The 26,582-nt window shown below is 35.8% G+C and overlaps 1 protein-coding gene across 4 annotated transcripts in view; it reads right to left on the bottom strand.

Annotated features, from left to right (window-relative positions):
* The window catches only part of SPAG16 (sperm associated antigen 16), an 80,164-nt gene extending 75,363 nt beyond the window's left edge, over nucleotides 1–4,801 (bottom strand). For all 4 annotated transcript variants that reach the window (XM_008589079.1, XM_008589080.1, XM_008589082.1 and 1 more), the window contains exon 1: nucleotides 4,608–4,801. In XM_008589079.1, the coding sequence (XP_008587301.1) occupies nucleotides 4,608–4,734 (127 nt within the window). In that variant the 5' untranslated portion in view covers nucleotides 4,735–4,801. The remainder of the gene's footprint in view (nucleotides 1–4,607) is intronic.
* Nucleotides 4,802–26,582: the final 21,781 nt, after the last annotated feature.

Below are 26,582 nucleotides of genomic sequence, written 5' to 3'. Positions count from 1 at the left end.
TCCTGCAAATGGACCAGAGCCAGAAACCAATGAACAATTTTCAGATGTCAGCAGCATAGAAAGTTCCTCACACTGCTGCATTTGTAGGTAGTGATCACTGCCGGGAGCAGCACCTTTATAAAGAAGTGAAGTGAAACATATAGCTAATTATATTTTACATGATTTCCCAAAGCAACCATATCCAGAAATCACTCTGTAATCTTTGCCATCTCTACAGAGCCGATGTACACAGAGGCAATCTAAAATCTAGCCTGGATCCTCCAAGATCAACATTTTACTTACTAAATTGAAATAGAAGTAGCAAATATCATAGTCATGTTCCCTTTCTTAGGAATGCCAGTTTAAATAAAGTAAGTTAACTGAATAATACAGACCAAAGAGGGTAAATAACTGGTATGCTTGCTGTCACTTTCTCTATGGCTGTTTTCTCCCTGCAGTCTTTACCACCTAGTCTTCATGAAGTCTCAGAATTGTTACTAACACCACATACCAGGGAGCCACTACCAATTCAACACTATTGGCCACAGTGGAAATTTATTGGCCACTCCATCCACTAAATAGCTATTGCATATCTTCCTCCTCAGAAGCTAAAATATAACTTTCTTTTAACATTTAAGATTCTTAGTTCTCCTGGTGGGTGGTGGTATCAGTCTTTCCAACTTCTAAGCCAGGAAATCCAAAGATATGGGCTCTACATACTATACTTCTATCTGAAAATATAAAGACTAAAGGTTAAAATATTTGTCTGCAGGCTTGCTACTATAATTATTGTACTCAGATGAGCTGCACCAGCATCACCTAGGAGCTTATTAGTAAGGCAGAATCTCAGTCCCACACAGATTTATTAGATTAGAATCTTCATTTAGAGATCCACAGTGATTTAAGAACATGGCTCTTTGTCTAAATTTCCATTCTCATGTTGTCTGTCCTTTTTGTTTGAATATATATAGGGTACATATATTCTAATATCTAAGCACCCATAAAAAAATTAAGTGTTTCATTGATAAAAAGAAATATACTATTTGAGTACATAATGATTATTAAGGATTTTACAAATGTCTTTTCACTTAATACTACAAACATCTCAGAGAAGAATCATTTTATAACAGAAAAGAGATTATAACATTTATCTAAGATAATGACTAGTAAAAGAAAAGAGAAGGAAAGAAAAGAAAAAAAATCTACACATCTGACTTTCTGATTCTTTTCACTTAGCTACAACAATGTTCAGTTTTACAAAAAAAAAAAAAAACTAAAAAACAAAAATGACAAAACTTTGATTTTAATTAAACAAAGTTATCAGTGAACATAACTATTACAGTAAAAGATTGGCTAGAGATGTCACTTAAGAAGACAAGCATGCATCTTAGATGGGTCATCAGCCTAGTGTGATCTCCATATTTCAGGCTCTGGGATCCTTAATTTTGCTGTTTTATAAACAGTTGACTTTGGCACTGAGTCCAGTGCTGATTAGCCTCAAAGGACTGACTTAAACTCACTCAGTCCTCAGAAATGCTGCTGGGGGCAGGAGAGAGCTTGTCGGTAGCCAGCAAACTTACATCCACAATCTAGGCAGCCAAATCTTTACAGTTAGGATGCCCAGAAGGATGAAATAATCAAAAGCTAATTAGGAAAGCAGAGAGTCTGTGTAGAGGAGGCAGGTAACCAAAACAATACTTTGAGGGCTCCACTACCCTAGGGTCCATACATTCCATTACTCTTCCTTGAACAAGGCCTTTCTTTAGATAACAACAAAATCAATTAACCTTTATAGCTTTCTTAGTAAAAATTCATTGCAGCCCTGCATCTCCCAATTGGAATTGGGCATTTCCCAAATGTCCACAGCCACACATTAATATGTAGCCCCAGTCACCACTATAATTTAAAACTTCACCCAAGTTATATTGATTTCTTATAGAGGATTCTTTCATAAAAGACAATTAACCCTATTTCCAAGTTCTGCAGACACTTACTTGGCCTTTTAAAATATCACATAGTTAAAATCTAGTCTTGTATTTCACTATTTTTCCAATGAAAAGTTCTACAGAGGATTCGTGTACTCCATTATTAGATTCCTTAAAGCTCCGATGAAAGCTAAATAAGATAAGAACTATTTCATGTTTGTTTGTATCTTACCTTGTGGAAATTTACGACATGACAGCATTGATATTTTAAAGTTCGTCAGAAGAAAATAAGTGGCACTGTTACAGCTAGGAAATTACAGGGAAGTGGTGTTAGAAGAGTTAAATTCTTTCTCCTGAACACATTCTCCAAATTATTATAAAGAACATGGGGCCTTTATTCATGAAAGCATTCCCCTCATGGTGGTCCCTGACTATATTTCTGGTTTGGGCCACATTGGTCTATTCATGCTCTTTGTACTTGAATGTTTGAGAGCAGAAAAGTGGGTGATTTCCTGTAGAATTCAAGGCAACCTCCTTCATAGCCTTACTTGATATGATAGCTTGTTGTTTAGTGTACTAGGAGAATCTGTTCAGTCATAAAAAGGGAAGTCCAGGGCCAAATGCAGTAGATTAGAAATGATTAAGTATATGCGCAAAGTAGGGGACATCAGATTTCTGACTCATTTGTGAATATTATAACTGTTATTTATCCACTGCAGTAGCTCAGTTAAATTACCTGAAAGCTAAAGACTTTAAATCCAAGAAAGTTTCACTTCGTCAACTATCATAATTGCCTTAAGAAAAAATGTCAAATAACATTATACAGCCAACTCTTAATTATGCATGTGAAGAGAGCCCAGGGATACAGGGATAATTGGCATTCACAAGTAATCCTCAAACTTTCATTTTAACTAAGAGTTAAAGCCTCTCCCATGACTAAACCTCTCCCCTAAACACTGAATATAGCAAAATTGACTGGTTAAATGTTTAATGTTACTATCCCCTAACTACCCTTTGATTGAAACAAAAAAATAGTAATCAGTCAACCAAAAAAGAAATGGAAGAGGAAAGGGGCAAGATAATTCACAAACTGCAGAATAAAAACCTGAACAATTGCAGTTGCTTATCTTTGCAAATAGGATTATTTGAAGAAGTCTTCAGGAGACAACCTTGCAAACTGCTACATGTTGGCAGTTGTGACTCAGTGATCTCCGCGCAAATTAACTAAACCTGATTTTCATTGCTGAAAGTTGCCTTATGTTGGAATCCTACCATTTATTTCACAAAGACGTTCACAAAATGTTACCTCATGGTATTAGTCTCATGTTAACAATTAAACTATGTATTAAGAGAAATCATTTTAATGCAAACAAAAATGACAAGATGTCTGGTTACCATTCACTAGAAGAACAGTAGACAACTTTATAATTGATGTACAAAAGCTCAAAAAAAAAAAAAAAAAAAAGACCTGAATCATTTTTGAACTTAAAAAGAAAATAAGACAACCTGTTAGAGCTACAAAAACAGAGTACAAAATCTCATTTATTACACTAAAGCATCCATAGATTTCATTCAAATTGATTTCAAACTCTTCTAATTTATTTCCTGTAAAAATCATTTTTGCACCCAATAAAATACTGCATATTTTCTCTAATCTTTCAACTAAATTCTTCAACTCTCCCTGTAGCATGGACACGTACTAAGCCTCAGTCAGGACAGGTTAATGGCCTGCCAACGCTCACAAAATGAATCATCGATGTATCTCCGAAATCTTGAATTAAATCTGGGCGGATTATAGCTGAACAAGAAAAATAAGATAAGGGAGATTTTGGAATTTCCTTGATATCTTTAAGAATAAAACATAACTATCTCTCTTCTACCTGCCTGTAGAAAGAAAGGAGTGGATGTCTTTTCACGAACCCTCCCCCTCTCTCTACTATGATTAATCTATATACCTAGAGGAGAGGAGCTCTAAAATCTTACACAAGAAATAGTGGACCTAGTTACCCACATATAGTTATGCAATTTTTCTGGTATTTCCCTTAATAACTGCTCATCACTACCTGCTTTCTTCTTAACATCTCTGAGCCTTGTCAGCTCACCAGATCATCGTTTATTTGCTCAGGCGGGGGCGGGGAAGGGGGAGTGCTGAAGCCATTATTACTTAATTGTTATTATTAAATGGCCAACTTGAAACTACCCAAGAAGGTGATGCTACCGAAACAAATCATTTAAGCACTGGAAATGGGACCATCTACAGGATCATGGGGTGGGTATTCGGAGCCCATGGGGGTAAAGCCCAATGGCAGAGGTCTTACTCGTCTCCTAATGTTCCCCGATTGAATTCATTGCCAAGGTATGCTGAAAGCCTGAGGGCTTTTTTAGGAAAACCATTAAGCGAAAGAAGGGTTTGAATCAATCTGTGCCGCGTTAACATAAAAAACAACCCTCCATTCAAAAGTTATTGAGCGGTTACTATGGACGAGGCCCTGGAAAGTCTCCCAACTCTTCTGAAAGGAACGGAGCTGCCTTCACTCCTAAAGGCGAGAGATTCAGTGGGAACCGCGCTGGCCACGACGCCACCTTCAGGTCCCACAGACGCTCGGCCGGCCCGGTGGCCCCCACGTGGGAAGCCCCCGCCTTCGCCCCCCAAACGGTCCCCGCGGCCGGCACCTGCAGGCCGCGCCCACACGGGAAGGATACGCTCCAGGTAGTAGGCGCCCTCGGCGGCCACCCCGTCCGCCGCGTCCCCGGCGTCCCCCAAACCCACGCCCAACGCTTCTTCCAGGACCCGCAGAGCGGGGTTGTGCAGCTCTTGCTGAGCAGCCATCTGTGGGGCACCGGGCCCCCGCCCCCCACCGGCCCACCGCCGTCCGTAAGGGAACAGCGAAGACGCTTCCCAAGGCCCCACGCAGCTCTCGCGAGATCCCAACACCCTCTCTCCCCCTCCCCTCAGGCTAGCCCAGGGGTGCGGAAGAGCTGCCCAGAGCCCGAGGTGTTGGTGTCCTCGGAGCTTCCCCGGTTACCATGGCAACGTAGTTGCTTAGTTACCCCGAGAACTCAGGACGCAGCTCCCCGGAGTGGACAAGATGAAGGACACATTTGGCCTGGATTACATTTTGCCTGCCGAGGCATCTTGGTTTTCTTTCACTTTGACCCTATCATTTCTTTCTTTCTTCGTTTTCTTTTCTAAATTGCCTTTCTCTTGGTTCTCACATGCCTATTGTCAGCCTCTGAATTTTGGATGTTTTAGAGCCCCAAGTATTCCCAGGAAAAACTTTTAGAAAAAAGGAAGATACTCATTGCCTGAAGAAGAGGGGCGGGGCGGAAAGGAAAGGAAAAAAAATGTCCTAGAAATCATAACTGAGAGAGACTGACCCAGGGAAGCTACCAGACGCTCCTCAGACCCTTACAATAAACAACTAGGGGGATCACCTTAGATAATTCCTTTCTTGGGATCCTTAATGCATTTATGTGGACATTTATTTTGACTTTGGTTTCATACACAGTGACTTGGAATACTATTTGTAGCACTGATTCTTGCCAAGATAAAAATTATGAGCTACAAACGGCCCTAACATAATGTATAATAGATGATATTTGCACAATCATGTGTAGTCCTATTGCTACGGCAGGGTCTTCCTCGGGTTTACATTGTGTATGTATCAGAAGCATCTTCAAGACCCTTTCAGATTCTTTTTCATTCTACATTTCTTTATGAAAATTGGATGCTAAACAGTGACTCTATAAAAACTCCCATTTATTACGAAAAATAGTGGTAAATTCCCAAGGAGGTGATTGAGAGCCTGTGTGTTGGAGCCAGAAAGGCTTCATTCAGAGCCTGGTTTCACCACTTATTATGAAACCTTGGGCAGACTACTTAATTCCTCTGGGCCTCTGCTTCCTCATTTGCAAAATGCAGATAATAATATTTACTTACCTCAGTGTTGTTGCCAGCAGTAAAACAACATAAAACATTAAGAACTTACCAGGCACATAGTAGACACTAAGAAATGTTAGCTATATTTCTATTAAATTTAATTGGTCTGTTTTGTATTTTAGAATAATCAAGGGTCACAATTAGACATAATAGTTGGAGAATTTATTCCTGGTATTTATACTTTTACTAACTTATTCTTTGTCCTTGACTTCTCACATCAAACATATCCTGAGTACTCATTAAATGCAAGGAACAATTATGCGAGGCTGGAAATTCAAGAGTAAGGTTTTTATTCCTTTTAGAGAAAGTCTGCTCTTTGTTTCAGAAAGAGGCATTACCTCATCCCTCAAGGTTGTTTCCTGTAAACCAAGCCCCGAGAAATGACCTGGATAAGGAGTAGTCAGGGCCTTGCATTTTTGGCAAACTCAGCAGTACTGGTAAGAGCATGTGAGAAACATGGAGCAAGGTCTCTCAGAACAATTAATGTTTACTTTTTTTTTTTTTAATCTATACAATGGCTCTTCTTTTTTTTTAGTTTTTAAATGTAGTATATTATCTTCTACAGGTAGGTTTGTATCTTGGCTCTTCTGAATGACCTTAATTAACTTAAACTCTCTGAGACCTGTTTCCTGTTCCCTAAAACAGAGATTTCAATGCCTTCTTAACTAAAATAAAAAGAGTACAGGAAACGAAATATGCAAAAAGTACTTATCACTATGGCTGATGTATCGGATGTTTTCAATAAGTTATTGTTAATAAAATCTGCTTAAAATGTTCAGTGAATATACCACGCCCAAATTGGATATTATATTTGTAAGGAACTTAAATATACAAGAACAGTTTAAGATAAAACTTAAATATTTTTAGAAGTACTAAGCACTCAAAAAACGAGTCTAAAAAAAAAAAATTATAGCCAGAATCCACTGCTTAAGGTAAAGAAGTGGGAAAGATTCTCATCAAAAGAACTCCAAAAGAGAAATCTTGTAACTCAAAGAAGTAACATTAACTACACTCCTTACATAATAATAACCATAATAATAATAATAGTCTGTAAGTCTAATTCTATAAAGTTTCCAAATAACCAAAGTTTTAATTCAGAGTTACCAATTTGATTATGTCCACTTCATAGATTTCGAATTTAGGAGTCACCCAAGATATATGTGCCTCAACTACAACTTGAAACACATTTCACAGGGTCCTAAGAAACAGTGCTTTTAAAAATTCAAATTAGGAGCAACTGTAACATTTTATTTTGTAAAACTTTTTGTCTCTGCAATAGATGAGCAATATTTTTAAAAGCAATGAAATAAAAGCAAAGAAAAAAATTTAACAAATATTTCCATAAAATAATAATTACCTTCTAATAAAAATGTTATCCAACTATTTGTGGTGACTGCTAATATCTTAAAACTAGTATGTCTTTGCAAGGAATGAATTTGAAAATAAACAGTTTACATGTGAATTCTTATTCTGTTAATTGCTACTTTAATTAAAAAGAGGTTGTGACAGGCTTACTAAGAGAAAACAGAAACTTCCTATTACAGTAGCGGGTTGATTTATAATCCATTTTCATTCTGTAATATTTTCTTTTTAATGTATTTTATAAACTTCCTTGAAGTGGGAAAAAAGTGTCTTAATATTTCAATGAATGAACAGAAAACTGTCTACTTTCCCTTTGAATGTGTTCCTGAAAGAGGTAAATAAGGAAAGCCAATAAGACAATATAAATAAAGCAGCAACCACAAAGGACAACAAATTTTATCTCCTCCCCGTCTAAATGCTACATTTGTGTAAAAGTGAAATTATTTTTAAAAGCAAAACCAGAAAGGAATCTGACAATGGATGCACTCTTCACATTTTTAGTTTCAAAGCAAAAAATACTCATATGCAAGGATATAGTAAAGTACTATTCAATTTTCAGAAGTTACTTGCTGTGGATAGAGCCCAAGCCATTCACTGATGCATCTTTTATAAAAGTGGCTATCTTATTTTCTTTCAAAACTTCACAGTAAGTGGCAGCCAATTTTAGAATTTCTGAATTCATAGAAGTAGTAGTAATTGACTTTGATGGAAAATTATCACTTTTCAACCATATAGAATATATTTTCCCTTTTAAACTAGCAATCATTTGAAAATCCATTTCTCTCATGTTCTTAGCTCCTGTGGTTCAAACAGAGTCAATCCTTTGTCTCTGTAGAGGAACACATGACAGAGGCTTAACCCAAAGGAACATCTCATTTGTCTTGCCTACAGTGATCAGTTCTGGAGTTGGCATATGTCCTAAAATGACCTAGATTAGATTTGGTAGGAATTTACTGGGAATTTTGGCAAAGATAGTATTACTCTGTCACTTGGGACTTAAGTTCAGGATTTAAGTTCTACCTTGCATGTATGAAGAAAATTTCTATCTAAGAATTGAATCAACATGGAGGACCTGAGTGAAGACAGAGAAAACATGAACCCAGATAAAATCACTTAAACCTTTAATATAATCAGATATATATATTTCTTTGCTCTGTCAGCTGAGAGGGTGTAGAAGCAATAACACCCCATAGCAATGAGCACCCCTAGCACCCTGATCTTGGTTTTTAATATCATTCTCCAAGAAATGGAATGGGGCCTCCTTGGAGAAATGGCTGATTTTAGGGCTGAGTTGGGAATATACAAGATCACCTTGAAGAATCTTATGGTGCCAGAAAGCAAAAAAGTTTTCCCAACTAAAAATCTCACAATGAGAGGAATATATCAAAGGGACATGAAAGCTCTCAATAAGCAAAGTAGGACAATTTGAGCAACAAAAATGAATAAAGAAGTATTGGAGTATAAATCAAAGTATAAAATAACTATGAATCCATACAAATACAAATAAGTGATTGAATAAATGATTGAATAAATAAATATAGGAAGGAATGAAGGAAAATGGATAAATCTGTGAAGAGAAGTTTCAAATAATTTATGTGGATACTCCACATTCCAGGAGAAGGAGCATAACTTCCCACTCCTTAAGTGTGCACTACACTAGTGAGTTCCTTCTCAAAAGCACAATGTAGAAAGGGCGGGAAAGCCCAACTTTACTGTGGAAAAAGCTCACCAACACTCCCCCAGCCAGGTGAGATTAACATCAGCAGTGGTAAATCATGTTCACAGCATGTACCCTTGAAATGATCGGATGAAAATGGCACTTCAACTCTGTGGTCTCACTCCCTAAAACTCATAACCCCGGACTAATCATGATTAGACACCTGACAAATCTCAACTGAGGGACTGTCTACAACGTACCTTACCAGCACTCCTCAAAACTGTCAACATCATCGAAAACAAGGAAAGTGTGAGAAACTGTCACAGCCAAGAGACACCTAAAGAGGCATGATGACTAAATGAAATTTGGGGTCCTAGAACAAAGAAATGGACATTAGGTAAAAACTGAAGACATCTGATATATGGACTCTAATTAATAATAATGTGTCAGTACTGGTGATGAGATGGGACAAATCTAACATATTAATGTAAGATATTAATAGCAGGAAAAACTGGACATGAGTATATAGGGACTTTTTATACTATCTTTGCAACTTCCTGGTAAATCTAAAACTATTCTAAAGTAAAAGTTTCATTTTTTAAAAAAGTACTTGAACTATGATTTTGACATTGCCTTAAACAAGTCTCATCCCTTGACCTTTCTTTTTTTTTTGAAACAATAAATACTGCTTAAGGTCGATTTCTGCATTTCTGCTGAGCTTTTGTCACTTGCAATTCAACAAGACCTACCTTATAAATTGATTCTGTAGAGAATCTTTATTATTTCCATATGATTTGAAGGTATATTTTACTGATAAGTTTTTTTTTTCTTAAAATATCTGACAAAGAACAATACAGTATTGCTCACTTAAAAATGTGTTGAAAGCGGGCCGGCCCGGTGGCGCACTGGAGAGTGCGCCGCTTGGGAGCGTGGCGGCGCTCCCACCGAGGGTTCGGATCCCATGTGGAGACCGGTTCCCGCTCACTGGCTGAGCGTGGTGCGGGCGCAACACCGAGGGTTGCGATCCCGTTGCCGGTCCCCAGAATGGGCGCGACACCGAGGGTTGCGATCCCGTTACCGGTCAGTAAAAAAGACAAAAAGGAAAAAAAAATTTTGTTGAAAGGGAAGATGATGTAGATTGAATGTTCCCCCAAAACTTAGCCTTCCACAGTAACGGTGTTAAGAAGGTGGGAAATCCTATTATGATAATTGAAAGGTGGGGCCTTGAAGAGGTGATTAGATTGTGAGGCCCATGCCCTAGTAAATGGATTAATACGTTGATGGTTATATGGGTGTCATGGACCTGGTTCTGAGGACTTTAAAAAGAGCTGTGAGGAGTTAGCTCTCTCTCTCTCTCCACCATTCTGCCATGTGAGACCCACTGTATCACTGTCACCAGCAACACAAGATGTGTTCCCTGGATTTTGGAATTCCCAGCCCCCAAAACTATAAGCAATAAATATTGTTTCTTTACAAATGCCAAATGTCGGGTGTTTATGTTATAAGCAACAAAAACAGACTAATACAGTAGACCTCATGTTAAACATTTGTACCACACACACAAAAAAAGTCTGATATGATATACCTTTGTGCCTTTAGACCTCAAAGTGCTTTTCTCCCCACATAGATGGAAGAAAAACAGTTTGCTTTCACAGATAGGAAAAAACTGAGTGGACCACTTTGGAAGGCCCGGGTACCCTCCTCTATTTTGTCCGCTAGTCAGGCACTTGTCATTTGTAAACCAAGAAGAGAAAGATAAAAAGTAGTAGTAAAGAGAGTAATAATGGCAGTGACTGGAATGAGAGATGAATTGTGCAGAGAGCCCTGGCAGGCTAGAGGCAAGAGTTAGAAAAGGAGTAGGAAGAAAAGGAAGCCCTGACTTGGGAGAGCATCCTAACAATTCTGGCATTGAACATCTAATACACATCTGATAACCACTTCTGGCAGAGGAGACTTGCTTATGGATAATCCACTGTTCAATACACAGTGGGGTATACAGCAATTTCCAAAACAGCCTTGTTAGATGGAGACTTTTTCCAGGCTTCGCACTTTCCCCTGATCCCCAATTATCACATCATCTACCCAAAGCAACAGAGCAAATGTATCCAAAGCATTTTATAATCCTTGCTTGACTATAACTTTTTAGGATGTGCAGAATTACCAATACCACCAGAAAGAAAGTAGAAAAAAAGAGAGAAGTGGGGGGGAATGAAAGAAGGAAAGAAGGAATGAGAAGAAAAGAAAACTTTTCCTCTAAGACATATTATGCACTGCTCATTATTTTTAAGATAATAGGAAGCAGAGTTTGAATATTCCCTTTTTAAAAGATAATTGTTTTTTTCATTTCATTCCTTTCCCCTAGTGGGAAAGCAGGTCTGGTAGTTGATAGGCCAGTTAGTACCTTATGTCCAGGCTGGTCACTTCCTGGGACTGTTGGGATAGATAGTTGTATCTCAAAGGATTTAGCAAAGCAAGGGACCTATTAAGTTGAGTGTACAGGGACAAAGCACAGAGCCACACAACTCACAGATTCAGGGGAAATGAGAGTGATGGATTAAATAGGAAAAAATCCAAGACCCATATGTGAAATGCAAAAGGATTAGTAAGACTTTAATTACTATTATGAAAAAAAAATGTATTTTTATTATAAGTTCGTTATTTGGTTCAATATCTGTACTTGCTTTAAATGCTACTTTGAATCTAAATAACGCTTATGGTGTTAATCAATTGAGTTAAATTCTTGATGTATCTTCCTGTAACTGGACACAGACACACCCTGATTTCCAGATCTTACACATTTGATAAGTCATTATCAATAATTTTATAAATTAATTGGTCACAAGCAGGAGCTTCTAAAGTTTTGGTAAAATCTGTAGAACAATAATCTGTCATTTACAAGAGTCACTGGGACTTCAGAGACAACAGTCGCTGATGACACAGGAGAAAGGTTTCCTGAGGCAAGGATAACACAACTACGCTGACAATAATGAAGCCTCCAATTTTCCCTACTTTAACAGCAAACTATGAAACCCTAAATTCTATCAATATTCTCTCACATTACTCTTGCATTTACTGCAGAATATTATTTTTAAATTCTTTAATAATTCCAATATCCAAAGTTTACTTATGTAAATCTACTCATTCATTACCCTTTTTTCATATTTACATACTTTAAGCAGCCAACACCTTGTGATCATTTTTTGTTTTTACATAGAATCATTCAAAACATTAAAAAAGAAATAGAGTATAAAATATTCAGATGAGTGAACTTAGCAGTCAGTGAACATCTGAACAAATAACAATTTTTCCAGAGACTGAGGAAGTTAAAAATCACTGCTGGATGATCAAGAATTTTTGATAAACATCCCAGAAAGCCCAATGGCTACTGGACTGTAAACTTGAATTTAGGGGAAAATAAATATTCTATTTTCTAAGAAAGCTTCAGTCATGAAAAACTGACTCTTTTTAATAAGATTATTTACAATTTTGGCTTCTGAGAATGAAAAGTAATCTGGAAAATGTTTCTGAAAAGTCTTTCTGCATGACTTTACTACTATGGAGACCACACAACTAACTTCCCACCACCACCCACGGCACTCCTGGCCACTGTTACCCACACAGCATTACACCTGGGCTTTGGTAATACCACCCCCATGAAGGCATCTACTCCCTGGAGTGGTGAGCCAGGCACAAAGTAGAGCCTTAAATGAGGAGCAATTTCATGATCTTTGTTGGTTTTCCAGTGCTGAGAATGAGAACGATGATGGCTAGCACTTACTGAGCGCTTTATCTGAAATATTTCATTTGATCCCACAAAAGTCCTTGGAAGCAGTTATTGAAGGGAGAGACAGGGAAACACACATGCAGACAGAAGATATCTTGCACAATTCCCTAACTTAGGCAGTGTTGACTTAGATAAAATCTTCGCCCCTGTAACATCCAATAGTCTCTGATACAAGAGGATAGCCTGGTGGCGAGGTCCACCAGTATCCCCCTCCTTTCACTCCACATTGGAACAGTCTTTCCTCTTACTTTTAATATGTACATGCAGAAATGAAAACACCTTCTCTGAAGTTAACCTGTTCACTCAAGGTCGAGATGCTCTATCACATTAACCTATACAACTTCTAAACAAATAAAAGGGTTAGAGAGTGGTGATTCAGTTTTTCTCCTCCTAACCAATTCATTCTTTTCTTCATACAAAACATGTTTCCCATTTTTGGTAAGTCTTTTCAAAGACATTCTGCTGTGTATAGTAGGCTACCAATTACATAAATAATAATAACATATATGCTTGCATAGTCTTGTATACTTTTTCTTAACAATGTGTTTCAGACATTGATCCATGTTAGTGTATAGAGAAATGGCACATTCTTTTTAGTGCCTGTGTAGTACTCCTCTAGGTATATCCATTGTGACTTATGTAAGCAGATTTCTGGCCGTTTTTCTCTTCTATTTATACCTGGCATTTCACCAAAGCTGGTAATGAGAACAATTATCTTCTCTTCATCTAACCAAAACTGACCAGAGTGGAAGGGTCAGTAATGTACTATATGCTGCCCAGGAAGTGCTCCTCCTTTCATTTTCTGTCCCTGGAGTTCCGTAAGCCAATTCATTGTTGATTATTATTTGTGGTTGATTATTATTTGGAAGTTCTCCTGCACACATAATAAAATATTTAACATCTAGAGTTTTATAATGAGAATGTATATTAAAATGTTAAAAAAAATGTAACTCAACTAAAGATTCAGAGAGAATTCTGAAATTCTCTCTTCTAGAAAAAATTGTTTTATCATTTTCTTACTGTTTTTTCTTTGTTTTCTTATTATTAGTATTTGTGAATACACTTCTTCAATGTAAAAATCATTACCTTTTAAAAAGCTAACGCTTAGGTCATAGTGATTGGCCAACTTTAACAGAAGTGCCAAGTTATTTATATGTTCAGCATAGCTCTTTTTGTACCATTCTATGAAACAATGATGAAACTCAAAATTGCAATAAGGGAAGGCATATATCTTCTGAAAGTCACATTTCTTAATCCACTGCTACACCACTGAGGGTTAGCATTTCAATAAGTGGGCATGTGACTTTTTGTGCTTCACGATCTTTGGCATAGTCGCAATATGTAGAATGTCTGGTGTAGATCACTGGACGCAGCTGAAGGTGAGGGTGAACAGTCAAGCAGGAAATACATATGGAAGTCACTACAAATCATATTTAGGCATATGGACCTCATCTTAAAATAAATAGGAAGCCACTGAAGGATTTAAATAAAAGGGTAAAACGGCCAGATATTAGGGGTCTTAACATTTTTAAAAACTACTGTAACTTACACTTCTAATTAAAAATATAATTATAAATAAATGTGTATATATATATGTATATATATATACATATATGTGATTATCTATGTGTTTATTAAATGCAGTCTTTTTCATTTCTTTTTTCTTTGCCTCATCTTTCCACATCGTCTCATCCTTCCTCTCACATTAGCTCACTCCCTCCAAGGTTACCTAGGTTGAAAATATGATACATGTTCTGTATTCTTCTCCATGCTCATTTGCAACCCACCATGGCCCCTAAACAGCACTTCATGTTCCGGTTGAGTGTGCAAGATTGCAAGGCTCATCCGGTTCCTGCTACTGAGCAGTTTCTTTTTCACATATGTAACTAAGTAGATCAAGGAGACCACAACCTGATGCCCTACTGGGTAACTCCTTGCTCCCAGGAGAAGGAGGACTGGCTTATTTGCTGCATGCTACAATGTTTTCTACTTATTCAGAAAGTGTGGGACTTGAACCTATGTTTACACCCTATAATATAACCCACTTCTGGTGCAAGTGTCACGGGGCCTTTTATGTCACTTCTGTAGGACTCCAGGAAAAGGGAGCTATTACAAGCATGATAATGCTCATGCTGTTTACTGTGCCATGAATAATAAAACTGTAAGTTTCTGACCCAGGAGTCTCATGTTTTCTACCAGCACCCATGAAACATAAGCAGGCTAACTTGTCAGTTTGTAAGTAGAGGAAAATCTTTGCAATTCTTAGCATTCATATCATCTTTTATGCATATTCAAAAATAAACAAACAGAGGGCTTTTTGATTATTGTATGTCTTACAAAACTGGGATGGCATTATATTTATATTTTCTCCTCTTTCTTTTCTTACCCAAAAATACCTTCTAGAAAATCACCCAAGTCAACTTGCTTAATAAAGTTCTTTTTTTAGTGGTTGTGTTTTATTATTTAATGTGCATACAATAGAATGTATCTAATTTTCTCTATATAATACCACCATGTGTGCTATTGCAATAAAGTCCATATACTATGCATAGAATCTTAATTAATGATACTTTGATTTCTATGGTATAGATTCTGTGGAATTGTGGAAAAGCTGAATAAAAGGATATATTTACTTTTAATTTCAATAGCTATTGCTAGATTATTTGTTTTTTAAAAGAACAAAACCTCATATTTATATCTGCATCGTATGTGCAATTTTTAACATATATGTATACATTGCAGGTATGAAAGGAGGTAACACGATATCTCGATATTACCTTAATTTTCATTCCTCAACAAATAGAGAAATATGTAGTGTCTTTTTTTAATGTCTGTTTCCATCTCAATTTGCAATATTATAAAGCGTCTTTTATTCTTTTCCTATTTTCTATACTTTTTCATCAATTTGTAAATCATTGACATTAGGCCTTGGACTACAAATTCTGCTACAGATATTCATTCACATTTATCATCTTGTTATTGACTTTATTCATAATATATTTTGAAATAAAAAATCTTTCAATATTCTTACAGTCAAAAATGACTATCTTTTCTTTTATGTCTTCTGGGTTTACAGTCTTAATTATGAATGTTTTAACGAACCTTAAATTACGTAAACATTCTCCTTGATATTCCTACAAGGATCTTACTTTTTATTTTTCATATTCAAGTGTTTAATTTAACTGAGGTTTATTTTTGTGTAGGAGATTAAACAGATTTTAATTTAATTTCTTCCAGATGAATAGCCAAAACAATACCAGAACATTTTTTAAATGTTTTTTCTTTTTTATTGAATATGTCATTTTATAAATTAAATAATCTTTTTTATTGAGATTTGTTTATGATGTAAACAAATTTCTGGAATCCATTTGTCTGTTTCTATACCAATACCATATTGATTTGTATTTCAGTTTTGATCCTTTTGCATACTCTCTTAGCTCTTTTCAGAAAATAATCATTAATATTATTTTATAAATCCTTCCCCAAAAAGAAGCACTTTGGAATTCTAACCAGAACTATATTAAGTTTATATATTAATTCTGGAAGAATTGACTTCCTAATGATATTAGGTCCTCCTTCCAAAGACATAGTAGCCCTTTCCATTTGTTCAATACTGTTTTATGTCTTGCAATAACATTTTATATTTTCATGTTATAAAATGTTGCAATTTCAAACATATATAAGAGTAATAAAAATCATTTACTATATACTTTTTACAGAGATTAAACATTTCTCACTTGAGAAAAAGTTTTTTATATAACTCTAAGTTACTATAATGAGTTCCTTGATATAAATCATTTCATTTTGTCATGTGAGGTATTCTCTAATTTCATTTCATTTGACCTATTTAATAGTGATTGGATTTAGCCAGTGTCCTCTAAAATATATTTTCAAGTAAAATTCTATTTAATTTTTTTATTCTGCTCTTACTCATTTCTGATTAATATATTTTCATTCGTTGCTTCCTCTTGATATATTGTACTATAAAACACCAAATAAATAACAAAGAAACATGGTAAATTCAAGTAAAAAAATTAATAATTTTAGATCCTGATGGATTTAGGTTTAATCATTTCATACTACCTTCTCTTCCTGCAGATCCCTATTCGCCTGCTATTTTTCCCTTCCTCATTTCTTTGCCTTCCTTATATTTAAATTTCAGACTATTTAAAATTCTCTATGTGACATTTTTGGTCTTCAGAAGAAAGAAATAGAGTCAAAATATAATAATATTCAATTCAATACCTATTTATTTATTTATTCTACGTACAATGCTCAGCGCTATGCATTTTTGATAGGAATGGAGTAGGGATTCAAAGATGAACAGCACGTGGTTACTTGTGTCAGGAAGCTTATAGTCTAATAGATAATTCTAATCTGAAAAAATCATTCAAGAAAGAATTACTGTTTCAGTAATATATAATAGCCATAAAACTTTAAAAATACTACCAGAACCATGACAGGGAGGGTAAAAAAAAAAAAAAAAAAAAAAAAAAAACACAGCTTGAGTTAAGAATAAAATGAAGAGGTGGCAGGAGCATGTCTAGGGAACTCAGAAGCTATGGGCAGGCTCCACCACTGCCACAGACACTGATTCTGTGTGGGTAGTTTGCCACAGCACAAACAAGAAATCTCAAGTTAGTTCTGCATCTGGAATCCAAAAAACAATAATCACTACCATGAATATATAAGAAAGAACAACACCCACTGGTAGAACAAAAACGTAAATGAGAAAGATAAAGAAATTATATCTTACCACCTAAAAAAAATAAAATAAAAAAAACCCAAAGGCAAACAGTATAAGGGAAAGAAGGGAACAAAAGATATTTAAAACATCGAATAAAAATCAATAAAATGCCAGGAGTAAGAAAATACCTTTAAATAACAACACTAACTGTAAATACATTAAATTTCCCCACTCAAGAGATACACACTGACTGATTGGATTAAAACACTATACCCAACTATATGTTGTATTCAAGAGACTCATCTCCCATGTAAAGACACACACAGATTAATAGTGAAGGTATAGAAAAAGATATACCACACAAATTGAAACCCAAAATGAGCAAGAGTAGCTATTCTTATGGGATAAAATGGACTTTATACCAAAAACCATAAAAAGAGACAAAGAAGGCTATTACCTAATGATAAAAGGATCTATCCAGCAAGAAGATGTAACAATCATAAAAAAGTATGCTCCTAATACCAGAACACCCAGATATATAAAGCAAATGCTATTAGACCTAAAGAAAGAAAGAGACCCACATACGATAATAGTTGACGCCTGAACATCCCTCTATCAGCATTGGACAGATCATCAAGGCAACAAATCAACAGAAAGACACAGGACTTAAACTACACTTTAGATCAACCTGACCTAGCAGATATCTTCAGAACATTTTATTCAACAAATACAGAGTATACATTCTTCTCATCAGCACATGGACATTCTCCAGGATAGAACACATGTCAGTCTACAGATCAAATCTCAACAAATTTCAAAAAATTGGAATCGGGCCGGCCCGGTGGCGCACTGCTATAGTGCGCCGCTTGGGAAGCGCGGTGGCGCTCCCGCTGAGGGTTCGGATCCCACATACAGACCGGTTCCCGCTCACTGGCTGAGCGATGCGCGGGAGCAACACCGAGGGCTGCGATCCCGTTGCCGGTCCCAGTCCGGTACGGGGGCGACACTGAGGGTTGCGATCCGTTGCCGGACACGGAAAAAGACAAAAAAAAAATTGGAATCATTTCAAGTATCTTTTCAGATGAAAACAGGTTAAAACTAGAGATCAATAACAAGAAAAACTCTAGAAACTATACAAATACATGGAAATTAAACAACATGCTCCAGAATGGCCTATGGGTCCAAGAAGAAATTAAATAGGAAATCAAAAAATTTCTTGAAACTAGTGAAAGTAAAAAACCATACCAAAAACCTGTGGTATACTGCAAAAGGAGTACTAAGAGGGAAGATTACAGCAATAAATCCTTTCATCAAAAGAATAGAAAGATTTCAAATAAACAACCTAATGCTATACCTCAAAGAACTAGAATAACAAGAAAAATCCAATCCCTAAATTAGTAGATGGAAAGAAATAAGATCAGAGCAGGACTAAACGAAATAGAGACCAAAAAAAAAAAAAAAAACATGATACAAAATGTCAATGAAACAAACAGTTGGGTTTTTGAGAAGATAAACAAAATAGGCAAATATTAGCTAAGCTAACTAAAAAAAGAGAGAAAATCCGAATTTTAAAAAAAATCAGAAATAAAAAGGAGACATTACAACTTATACCACAGAAATGCAAAGAATCATTAGAGAATATTATAAACAACAATACACCAACAAATTTGAAAACCTGGAGGAAATGCATGAATTTCTAGACACATCCAATCTACCAAGGCTGAACCAAAAAGAAATGGAAAGCCTGAATAGACTTATAACAAGCAATGAGATTAAAGCTGTAATCAGCCATCTCCCAACAAAGAAAAGCTCAGAAATGGATGGCTTTACTGCTGAATTCTACCAACCCTTAAAGAGGAATTAACACCAATTCTCTTCAAACAATTCCAAAAAATTGAAACAGAGGCCATTCTCCCAAACTCATTCTATGAGGCCAGCATCACCTTGAAAAATATTTGCAAACTACACTTATGACATAGGATTAATGTCCAGAATATACAAGGAACTCAAACAACAGTAAAAAAACAAGTAACCTGATTTTGAAAATGGGCAAAGTAGCTTCACAGGCATTGGGAAGACACACAAACGGCCATCAGACAAATGAAAAAATGCTCACCGTCACTCAGCATCAGGGAAATTCAAATCAAAACCACATCGAGATATCATCTCACTCCAGTTAGACTGGTTATAATCCAAAAAACAGAATAAAAAATGCTGGCAAGGATGTGGACAAAGGGGAACCCTCCTAGACTGTTAGTGGGACTGTAAATTAGTGCAACCACTATGGAAAACAGTGTAGAGATTCCTCAAACAACTACAGTTAGAACTGCCATAGAATCCAGCAATTCCACTGCTGGGAATATACCCAAAGGAAAGGAAATAATCATGTCGAAGGGATACCTGCACTCCCATGTTTATTGCAGAGTCAAAACCAACCTAAATGTCCATCAACAGACAAACTGATAGGGAAAATATGGTGTATATATACACAATGGAATACTACTCTGCCATAACAGAGAATGAAATTCTGCCATTCACAGCAACATAGATGAACTCATAGAAAATTATAAGTGAAATAAGCCAGGCATAGACAGAGAAATATCACGTGTTCTCACTCACAAGTGCAAGCTAAAAAAATTAAACAAATGAATTTAAAAAGAAAGAAAGATACAACAGTCACAATAATTCATGGAACTTTCAAAAGGAGAGAACAGAACTTAGGCCACCAGAGGTAGGAAAGGGGGAGGGGAAGGAGATTTAGCAAGAAGTTGGTAAAGAGCCACAAAATAGTGATTATATTGTATAATGTTGAATACACTAATTGTCCTGATTTGAGCATCACATATTGCACACAGGTATTGATATTCAGTGCTGTACCCCACAGATATATATAACCAATTACGTTGCAATAAATAGCAATAAATAAATAAAATAATGCCCAGAGCATTAGGCCTTTTTGAAAAATACAAAAATAAATAAATAAATAAAATGAAGACTAATAAGGAGGAAAAAAAAACCCAAAAAATTAAAAGAGGAAAAGTGGATTCCATATGATGGTATTTGAAAATAAATTTAAAATATCGTGCTATCATAGATGATTTCCATTTAAAACTGTAATACTGGGCATAGTGCTCACACTAGCAGCAGCAACCTGACTTGGGAAGTTATTAGAAATGCGAATTCTGGGGCCCAACATGAATTTACTGAATCAGAATCTCTGAGGCAGGGCCCTGTAATCTGTATTTTAACAAGCTTTTCATGTGGTCACTAAAGGTTGAGAACCACTACCTCCCCACATTTTTCCTACTAGTTTTCCAACAGGTGTCCACAGGATGTGTGTGAGTGTAAAGGATGCAAAAACAGTGCTTGTGAACATATGTCTGGTATATTGCTTTCTTCCAGACTCACTGGAGTTGTCACTAGCCAATCATTAAGTAGTTTTGGGGGCCACCAATATGTGCAGATCATCTGGTTAACAAACTTTGATCTCTAGATAACCCAGCCCAGTTTTTACTTCCTAATCACAAAAACTTTTCCCAGTAGGTAACTATGCCCATGTTATTTTAGTTACCACACAGAAGGGGTCAGATGACATTGCCTACAAATTGAGACAATTACATTAATTCCACCTCCAAAATGGTTATTATTTACAGTGCCCTGAGGAGTATCTCTAAAAGGTAGAAAAAGCAATGAGCAGTTTCAAGAAGAAGACAAACAAGAAAAATAACAAGAACAAGAAGAAGAATGCATTTCGACAGCCTTGTTATCACACTTCCTAAATAACTGGTAATCTGAGCAAGACAAGTACAAGAACAACGCTGCTTTTGCTAGTGAAATGATGCGCATGAATGCTTTGGGAGTATTTGAACAGATTCCATCCAGGTGAGATATGCAGCTATGTTAAGTAAAATGACACAACCCTTAAGGTTAAAAAAAATACTTATACAGAAATATGTAGTGTTTTGTCTATTCATACTACTGATTTTTAAATAAAAGTATCTTAAGCATATATGCCTCTTAATGAAACCATCATCACCACCACCTGGCAGGTGAAGTGGGACAAAGGTTGAAGAAGATCTAGAAAGAACTTTTCGAACTGGCATTGGATGCCTGTTGGAGTCATAATAATTAGGAAATTGAGGAAAATCCTCAGGGCAGGAAGAGAATATCATTGACAACAGTAAGTAAAGTGTAGTCATGAATAGTTCAAGCTCTGTAGCAACAATTTACCAGCAGGGTAGCATTGGGAAAGTTACTTAACAGTTGTGGGCCTCGTTTACTAACCCATAAACTAGATTATAAGATAACCTATACAGAGTTGTAGCAAAGTTTCTGGAATGCTGTAAGAGCTCAATATATCTTATATATTATTAATAATTTTTATAGACTAATCTAAGACTGAGATGCCTCCTAGGACCCAGCAAATCTGCCAAATTTCAGATATTGGCATAATGATAAACTGAGAAGTTTCTTCTGAAGCATCCCATATGTCTCCACCTGGGTTTCTGTTGCCCTAGATTTTCTCTCAACTTTTGGGGGAAATTGAGCAAGAGAGAACAGGAAGGCTGAGGGCAATGATTTTCAAAGTGTGTTCCAGCCATCGGTAAAATAAATTTCACTAAAATCATTTCTGTATTTCTGTTTATATCTGTTTTTAACGAAAAGATAATTCTTCCCAACAGAGCTTGAATCTTAGTGAGGAAATAGTCTAACAACCAAAGGTCATTCAGGGAGGTGACATTTCTACAACTTCTCTAATAAATGTATCAAAATTCAGTAAAATTTTCAATGAATTAGCAATACAGTTAATTTGGATTTCATCACACTCAAAATATTTAAATATAATCTAATTATCTAAACATTAAGTAAGAAATGTGAATTATAACGTTGCACTTAATCAACTTTTTGTCTTGAATTTCTGAGGCCACAAGAAGCATCCATTTAATTTTCTGATAGTAAAATTCTAACGTACTATTTCTACTTCATTTAAATTTGACATTTAAGTAAATGTGTGGGCACAAATAATATTTGGTATAAAAAGGACAAAATAGACTTAAGTAAGTAAGAAGTGGAGTATGACACCACCCAAAAATGAAAATTAGTGGGTAGTTTTGTAGAAGTTAGTGTGTTGTTGTTTCATTTATTTTAAAATATATGTGCTTTTTTTTTTTTTTGGACCGGTAAGGGGATCACAATGCACGGTGTTGCCTGCACCACGCTCAGCCAGTAAGTGCACCAGCCATCCCTATATAGGATCCGAACCCACAGCCTCAGTGCTATCAACACCATACTCTCCTGAGTGAGCCACGGGGCCGGCCCAAAATATATGTGCTTTTAAACAAATATAGCAACAATATACCTATAGAGCTACTGTAATGATGCTTATAAGGTAGTATTTTTATTATTCAGCCTGTCAGAAAATATTTAATAATTGCAGTGTATTTAAAAAATAAATCAATTGCCCAAACCATTGTTAATTGAAAAAAAAAAAGAAAGAAAAGAAATAATCAAGAAATAAATCAGCATTATGTTAGAAATATATCAGCCCTTTTTTTGGTTGATGAATGTTTCCTTTTGACACAGCCATCATTATTATGCTAGGAAATTTCCATTTGTAAATTTGAAACTATAACTTCTTTTCTTCTTCATCCATCTCATCTATCATCTATTTGAAGTACAAATTTTTTTCTTTACCTCTTTTCATCCATTTCTGTATTCATCTACATGGTGCTAAGTAAAGCTAGAAAAAGTTTAAACTCTTACTATTTAAAAGCTTCTTGTAAGTTGTTTAAACATCCTAGTTATTTCACATATGAAAGATATTGCAGTTAAGCTACCAAAAACTGAAAGAGGGCAACACCTCACTCAAAAATGACCTTCTAATGAAGTCTTCTCCAAGGAGACCAGACTATTTTCTGCTGAGGCTATGGATTCAGTACAACTGGAGAACAAGGTGCAATCAATCTATATCTTATTTATGAGAAATGAAAGTTTTTGACTTAGAAGAAAAAAAAAATCTCTCTTAATTGAATTTACTTTCACACCAGAAATAGACTAAATCAAAAGCGTAACATTTTCCTATTTAGAATTGACCTTTGCTCATTGAATCACATATAAGATCCCCCTGATATAATTGAAAAAATAAGTTTTGAAAGGAAAAATGAAAGGTGGAAATAAAAGGAAATAGAACTAAAAATAAAAGACAAAATTTAATTCTTGCCAATGTGAAAACATTGCTTATAAAATATTAAAATAATATATATATAATGAATAAAATTGTGAATCAAACAAAATTGGTATAAAAGTAAGAGAAAGTAAACCAGAAAACATTTGAGAACATTCAAAAAGCTAAGTATTGAAAAACTCCAGCTATATAGAACTCTTTGAATAATTTATTATTTTGGATAGTTAGGTTTTCAGGCATATAATGCTTTACCTCTAAAAGTTAAAAAGCAAAATTTTGGTATGTGAATAAATGTTTCTAAAATGTATTATACACAACTCTGAATCCTTAAATAAAGAACTCTGCTGAGATTCTAAATCTGCATCAAGATAAAATGTCATTATTATAAACATCTGCTATTTCACTATCCATAAATCAAAGACATATAAGACTGTTTGGCCCAATTTAAATGTCTCTAGACTTCGTACTTTATTATCATACAGCTAATTTTAATAATTATGTGGTTTCCTCTGTCAACCTGAATAACGAACAGAGAAAGGCTCTCTAAAAGAAAATATTTATTCCTGGAATAGGGCATTGCAATGGGAATGCACATGGCATAGTAAACTATTTGTATATTTAGGGAGGTAGTAAAAGACAAAGGATTTTAAAGGAAAAATGATGGAGGGTTACATAATTGTTTTGGGGTAATTATCCTTGGCTACAAAGATCAATAACAAGGGTGATGCCAGTCTGAAGTTAGACAGACAGTTGGTGGGCTGATTTCCTTGCAGATGTACTTTTTTATTAAGGTTGAGGTGGCCTCTGTGCAAAGTTGTAGCATTGCAGAATCCTTTGTGATAGTTCTTATCAGGCGTGCATGCATAAAAACCCTCCCCTTCGTGGCCTTCCCCAGCTGTATTTGTCAGGGTTATTTTGTTTTTGTTTTGTTTTTGTTTTGTTTTTAACACAAGTGACCCCATTTAGAGTCTGAAAATTTTCACCCCTCTGTTGTGGTTAACCTGCTCTCTCATATTTCTACATGTATTAATGTACCTGCATATGTCATCCATCTCGAGTTTATTTGTTGTTTCTAATCTGTAAAGGATGTATTAGAATTTTGTACAGAATAATAAAAAATGTCTTCTGAAAGAAGACCAAATAAAACAAGTTGTCACTAACCTACATGTTATTTCTTTGGCAGAAGACTCTTTTGCTTACCTCCTGATGGTAGGTAGAACTTCTATTCAGGATAGATAATGTTGCTTACCAGAGAATTCAAAACGGGGGAAATTCAACAGTTGATGATAATACACTTAACATCAGAAAAATAATATATTTTGATTTAGACTCAATGTAAACAAATTTGTATAACTGGAAAAGCCTTTAAAGAATAAATTACACCAAGGTTTTTTTTTAATTGGTTATGAATATTCACAAGATCCAAAGCTGATTATCACCCGTTGTGCCCATAATGTGAGGGCCAGATTCATACTGGCAGCATACCCATTACCACAAATTGCATTTGTACCCCCTCTCACCCACCCAATTATCCCCAACCTCCCACTCCTTCTCCTTCTTCCCCCGACTCCACTTTGTAGCCCAAGGAATGTTCTCTCCCTCTGCAATTCCAATGCACTACTGTGGTCTTTCTTTCCTTTGTTCTTTCTCTCTTAGTTCCCACATATGAGTGAGCACATGCAGTATTTATCCCTCTGTGCTTTGCTTATTTCACTCAACATAAGTTTCTCCAGGCTCATCCATGTTGTTGCAAATAGGAGTATTTCTTTCTTTTTATGGCAGAGTAGTATTCCATAGTGTATATATACCACAGTTTCATCCATTTATTAACATTTAGGTTGGTTCTATGTCTTGGCTATTGTAAACAGAGCTGCGATGAACATGGGAGTGCAGGTATCCCTTCAACATGATGATTTACATTCCTCTGGGTATATATCCAGAAATGGAATTGCTGGATCATATGGAAAATCTATCTGCAGTTGTTTGAGAAACCTCCATACTGTTTTCCATAACGGTTGTACTTATTTACAGACTCACCAACAGTGTAGGAGTGTTCCTTTCTCTCCACACCCTCACAAGCATTTGTTATTCACTGTCTTTTTGATCATAGCCAGTCTAAATGGGGTGAGGTGGTATCTCAATGTAGTTTTAATTTGCATTTCCCTGATGACTAGTGATGTTGAGCATTTTTTCATGTACCTGTTGCAGACAAAAAAAAAAAAAAAGGAAAAATGAATTAAAAATAATAAGGAAAATCTAAGAGAGATAGCAGACAACCTCAAGCACTCTAACATCCAAATTGTGGGTATTCCAGAAGGGGAGGAGAAAGGAAAAGATATTGAAAACTTATTCAAGGAAATAATAACAGAAAACTTCCCAGAGGTAGGGAGAGATGCAGACCTTCAGATCCAGGAAGCTCAAAGGTCCCCAGACAGATTCAATACAAAAAAATCCTCTCCAAGACAAATTATAGTCAAATTTTCAAAGCTCAGAGACAAAGAGAGAATTCTAAAAGCAGACAGAGGAAAGCATCAAGTCACCTATAAGGGAACACCTATCACACTAACAGCAGACTTCCCAACTGAAACCCTACAGGCCGGAAGAAAGTGGAATGATATATTCAAAACACTAAAAGAAAAAAATTGCCAGCGAAGAATTCTTTACACAGCAAGGTTCTCCTTCAGAAATGAAGGAGAAATAGTGTATTTCCCAGACAAAAAAAAAATTGTGGGAGTTCACCACCACACAAACAGCCCTGCAAGAAATTCTCAAGGGAGTCCATCTGCAATCTGAATAGTGAATGTCACTATCACAGATACACAAGAAAGAGCAAAACCTGCTATTGAAACAAAAATGCCAGGGAGAAAGAGCAAGAAGCTAAATCATGCCACCTCGTATATCCAGCAGTGAAGAAGAGAAATAAAAGGGGAAGTAAGGATCAAAAGATTTTTAAAACATCTAAATAAAAGAGCAATTAAATGACAGGAATTAAACAATATCTGTCAATAACCACCCTAAATGTGAATGGATTAAACTCCCCATTCAAATGGCACAGATTGGCTGA

Source organism: Galeopterus variegatus, unplaced genomic scaffold, assembly GCF_000696425.1.
Source record: "Galeopterus variegatus unplaced genomic scaffold, G_variegatus-3.0.2 Scaffold5194, whole genome shotgun sequence".
NCBI lineage: Eukaryota > Metazoa > Chordata > Mammalia > Dermoptera > Cynocephalidae > Galeopterus > Galeopterus variegatus.
Note: the sequence above shows the minus strand (reverse complement) of the source record. Positions and strands in the feature narration are given on the sequence as shown.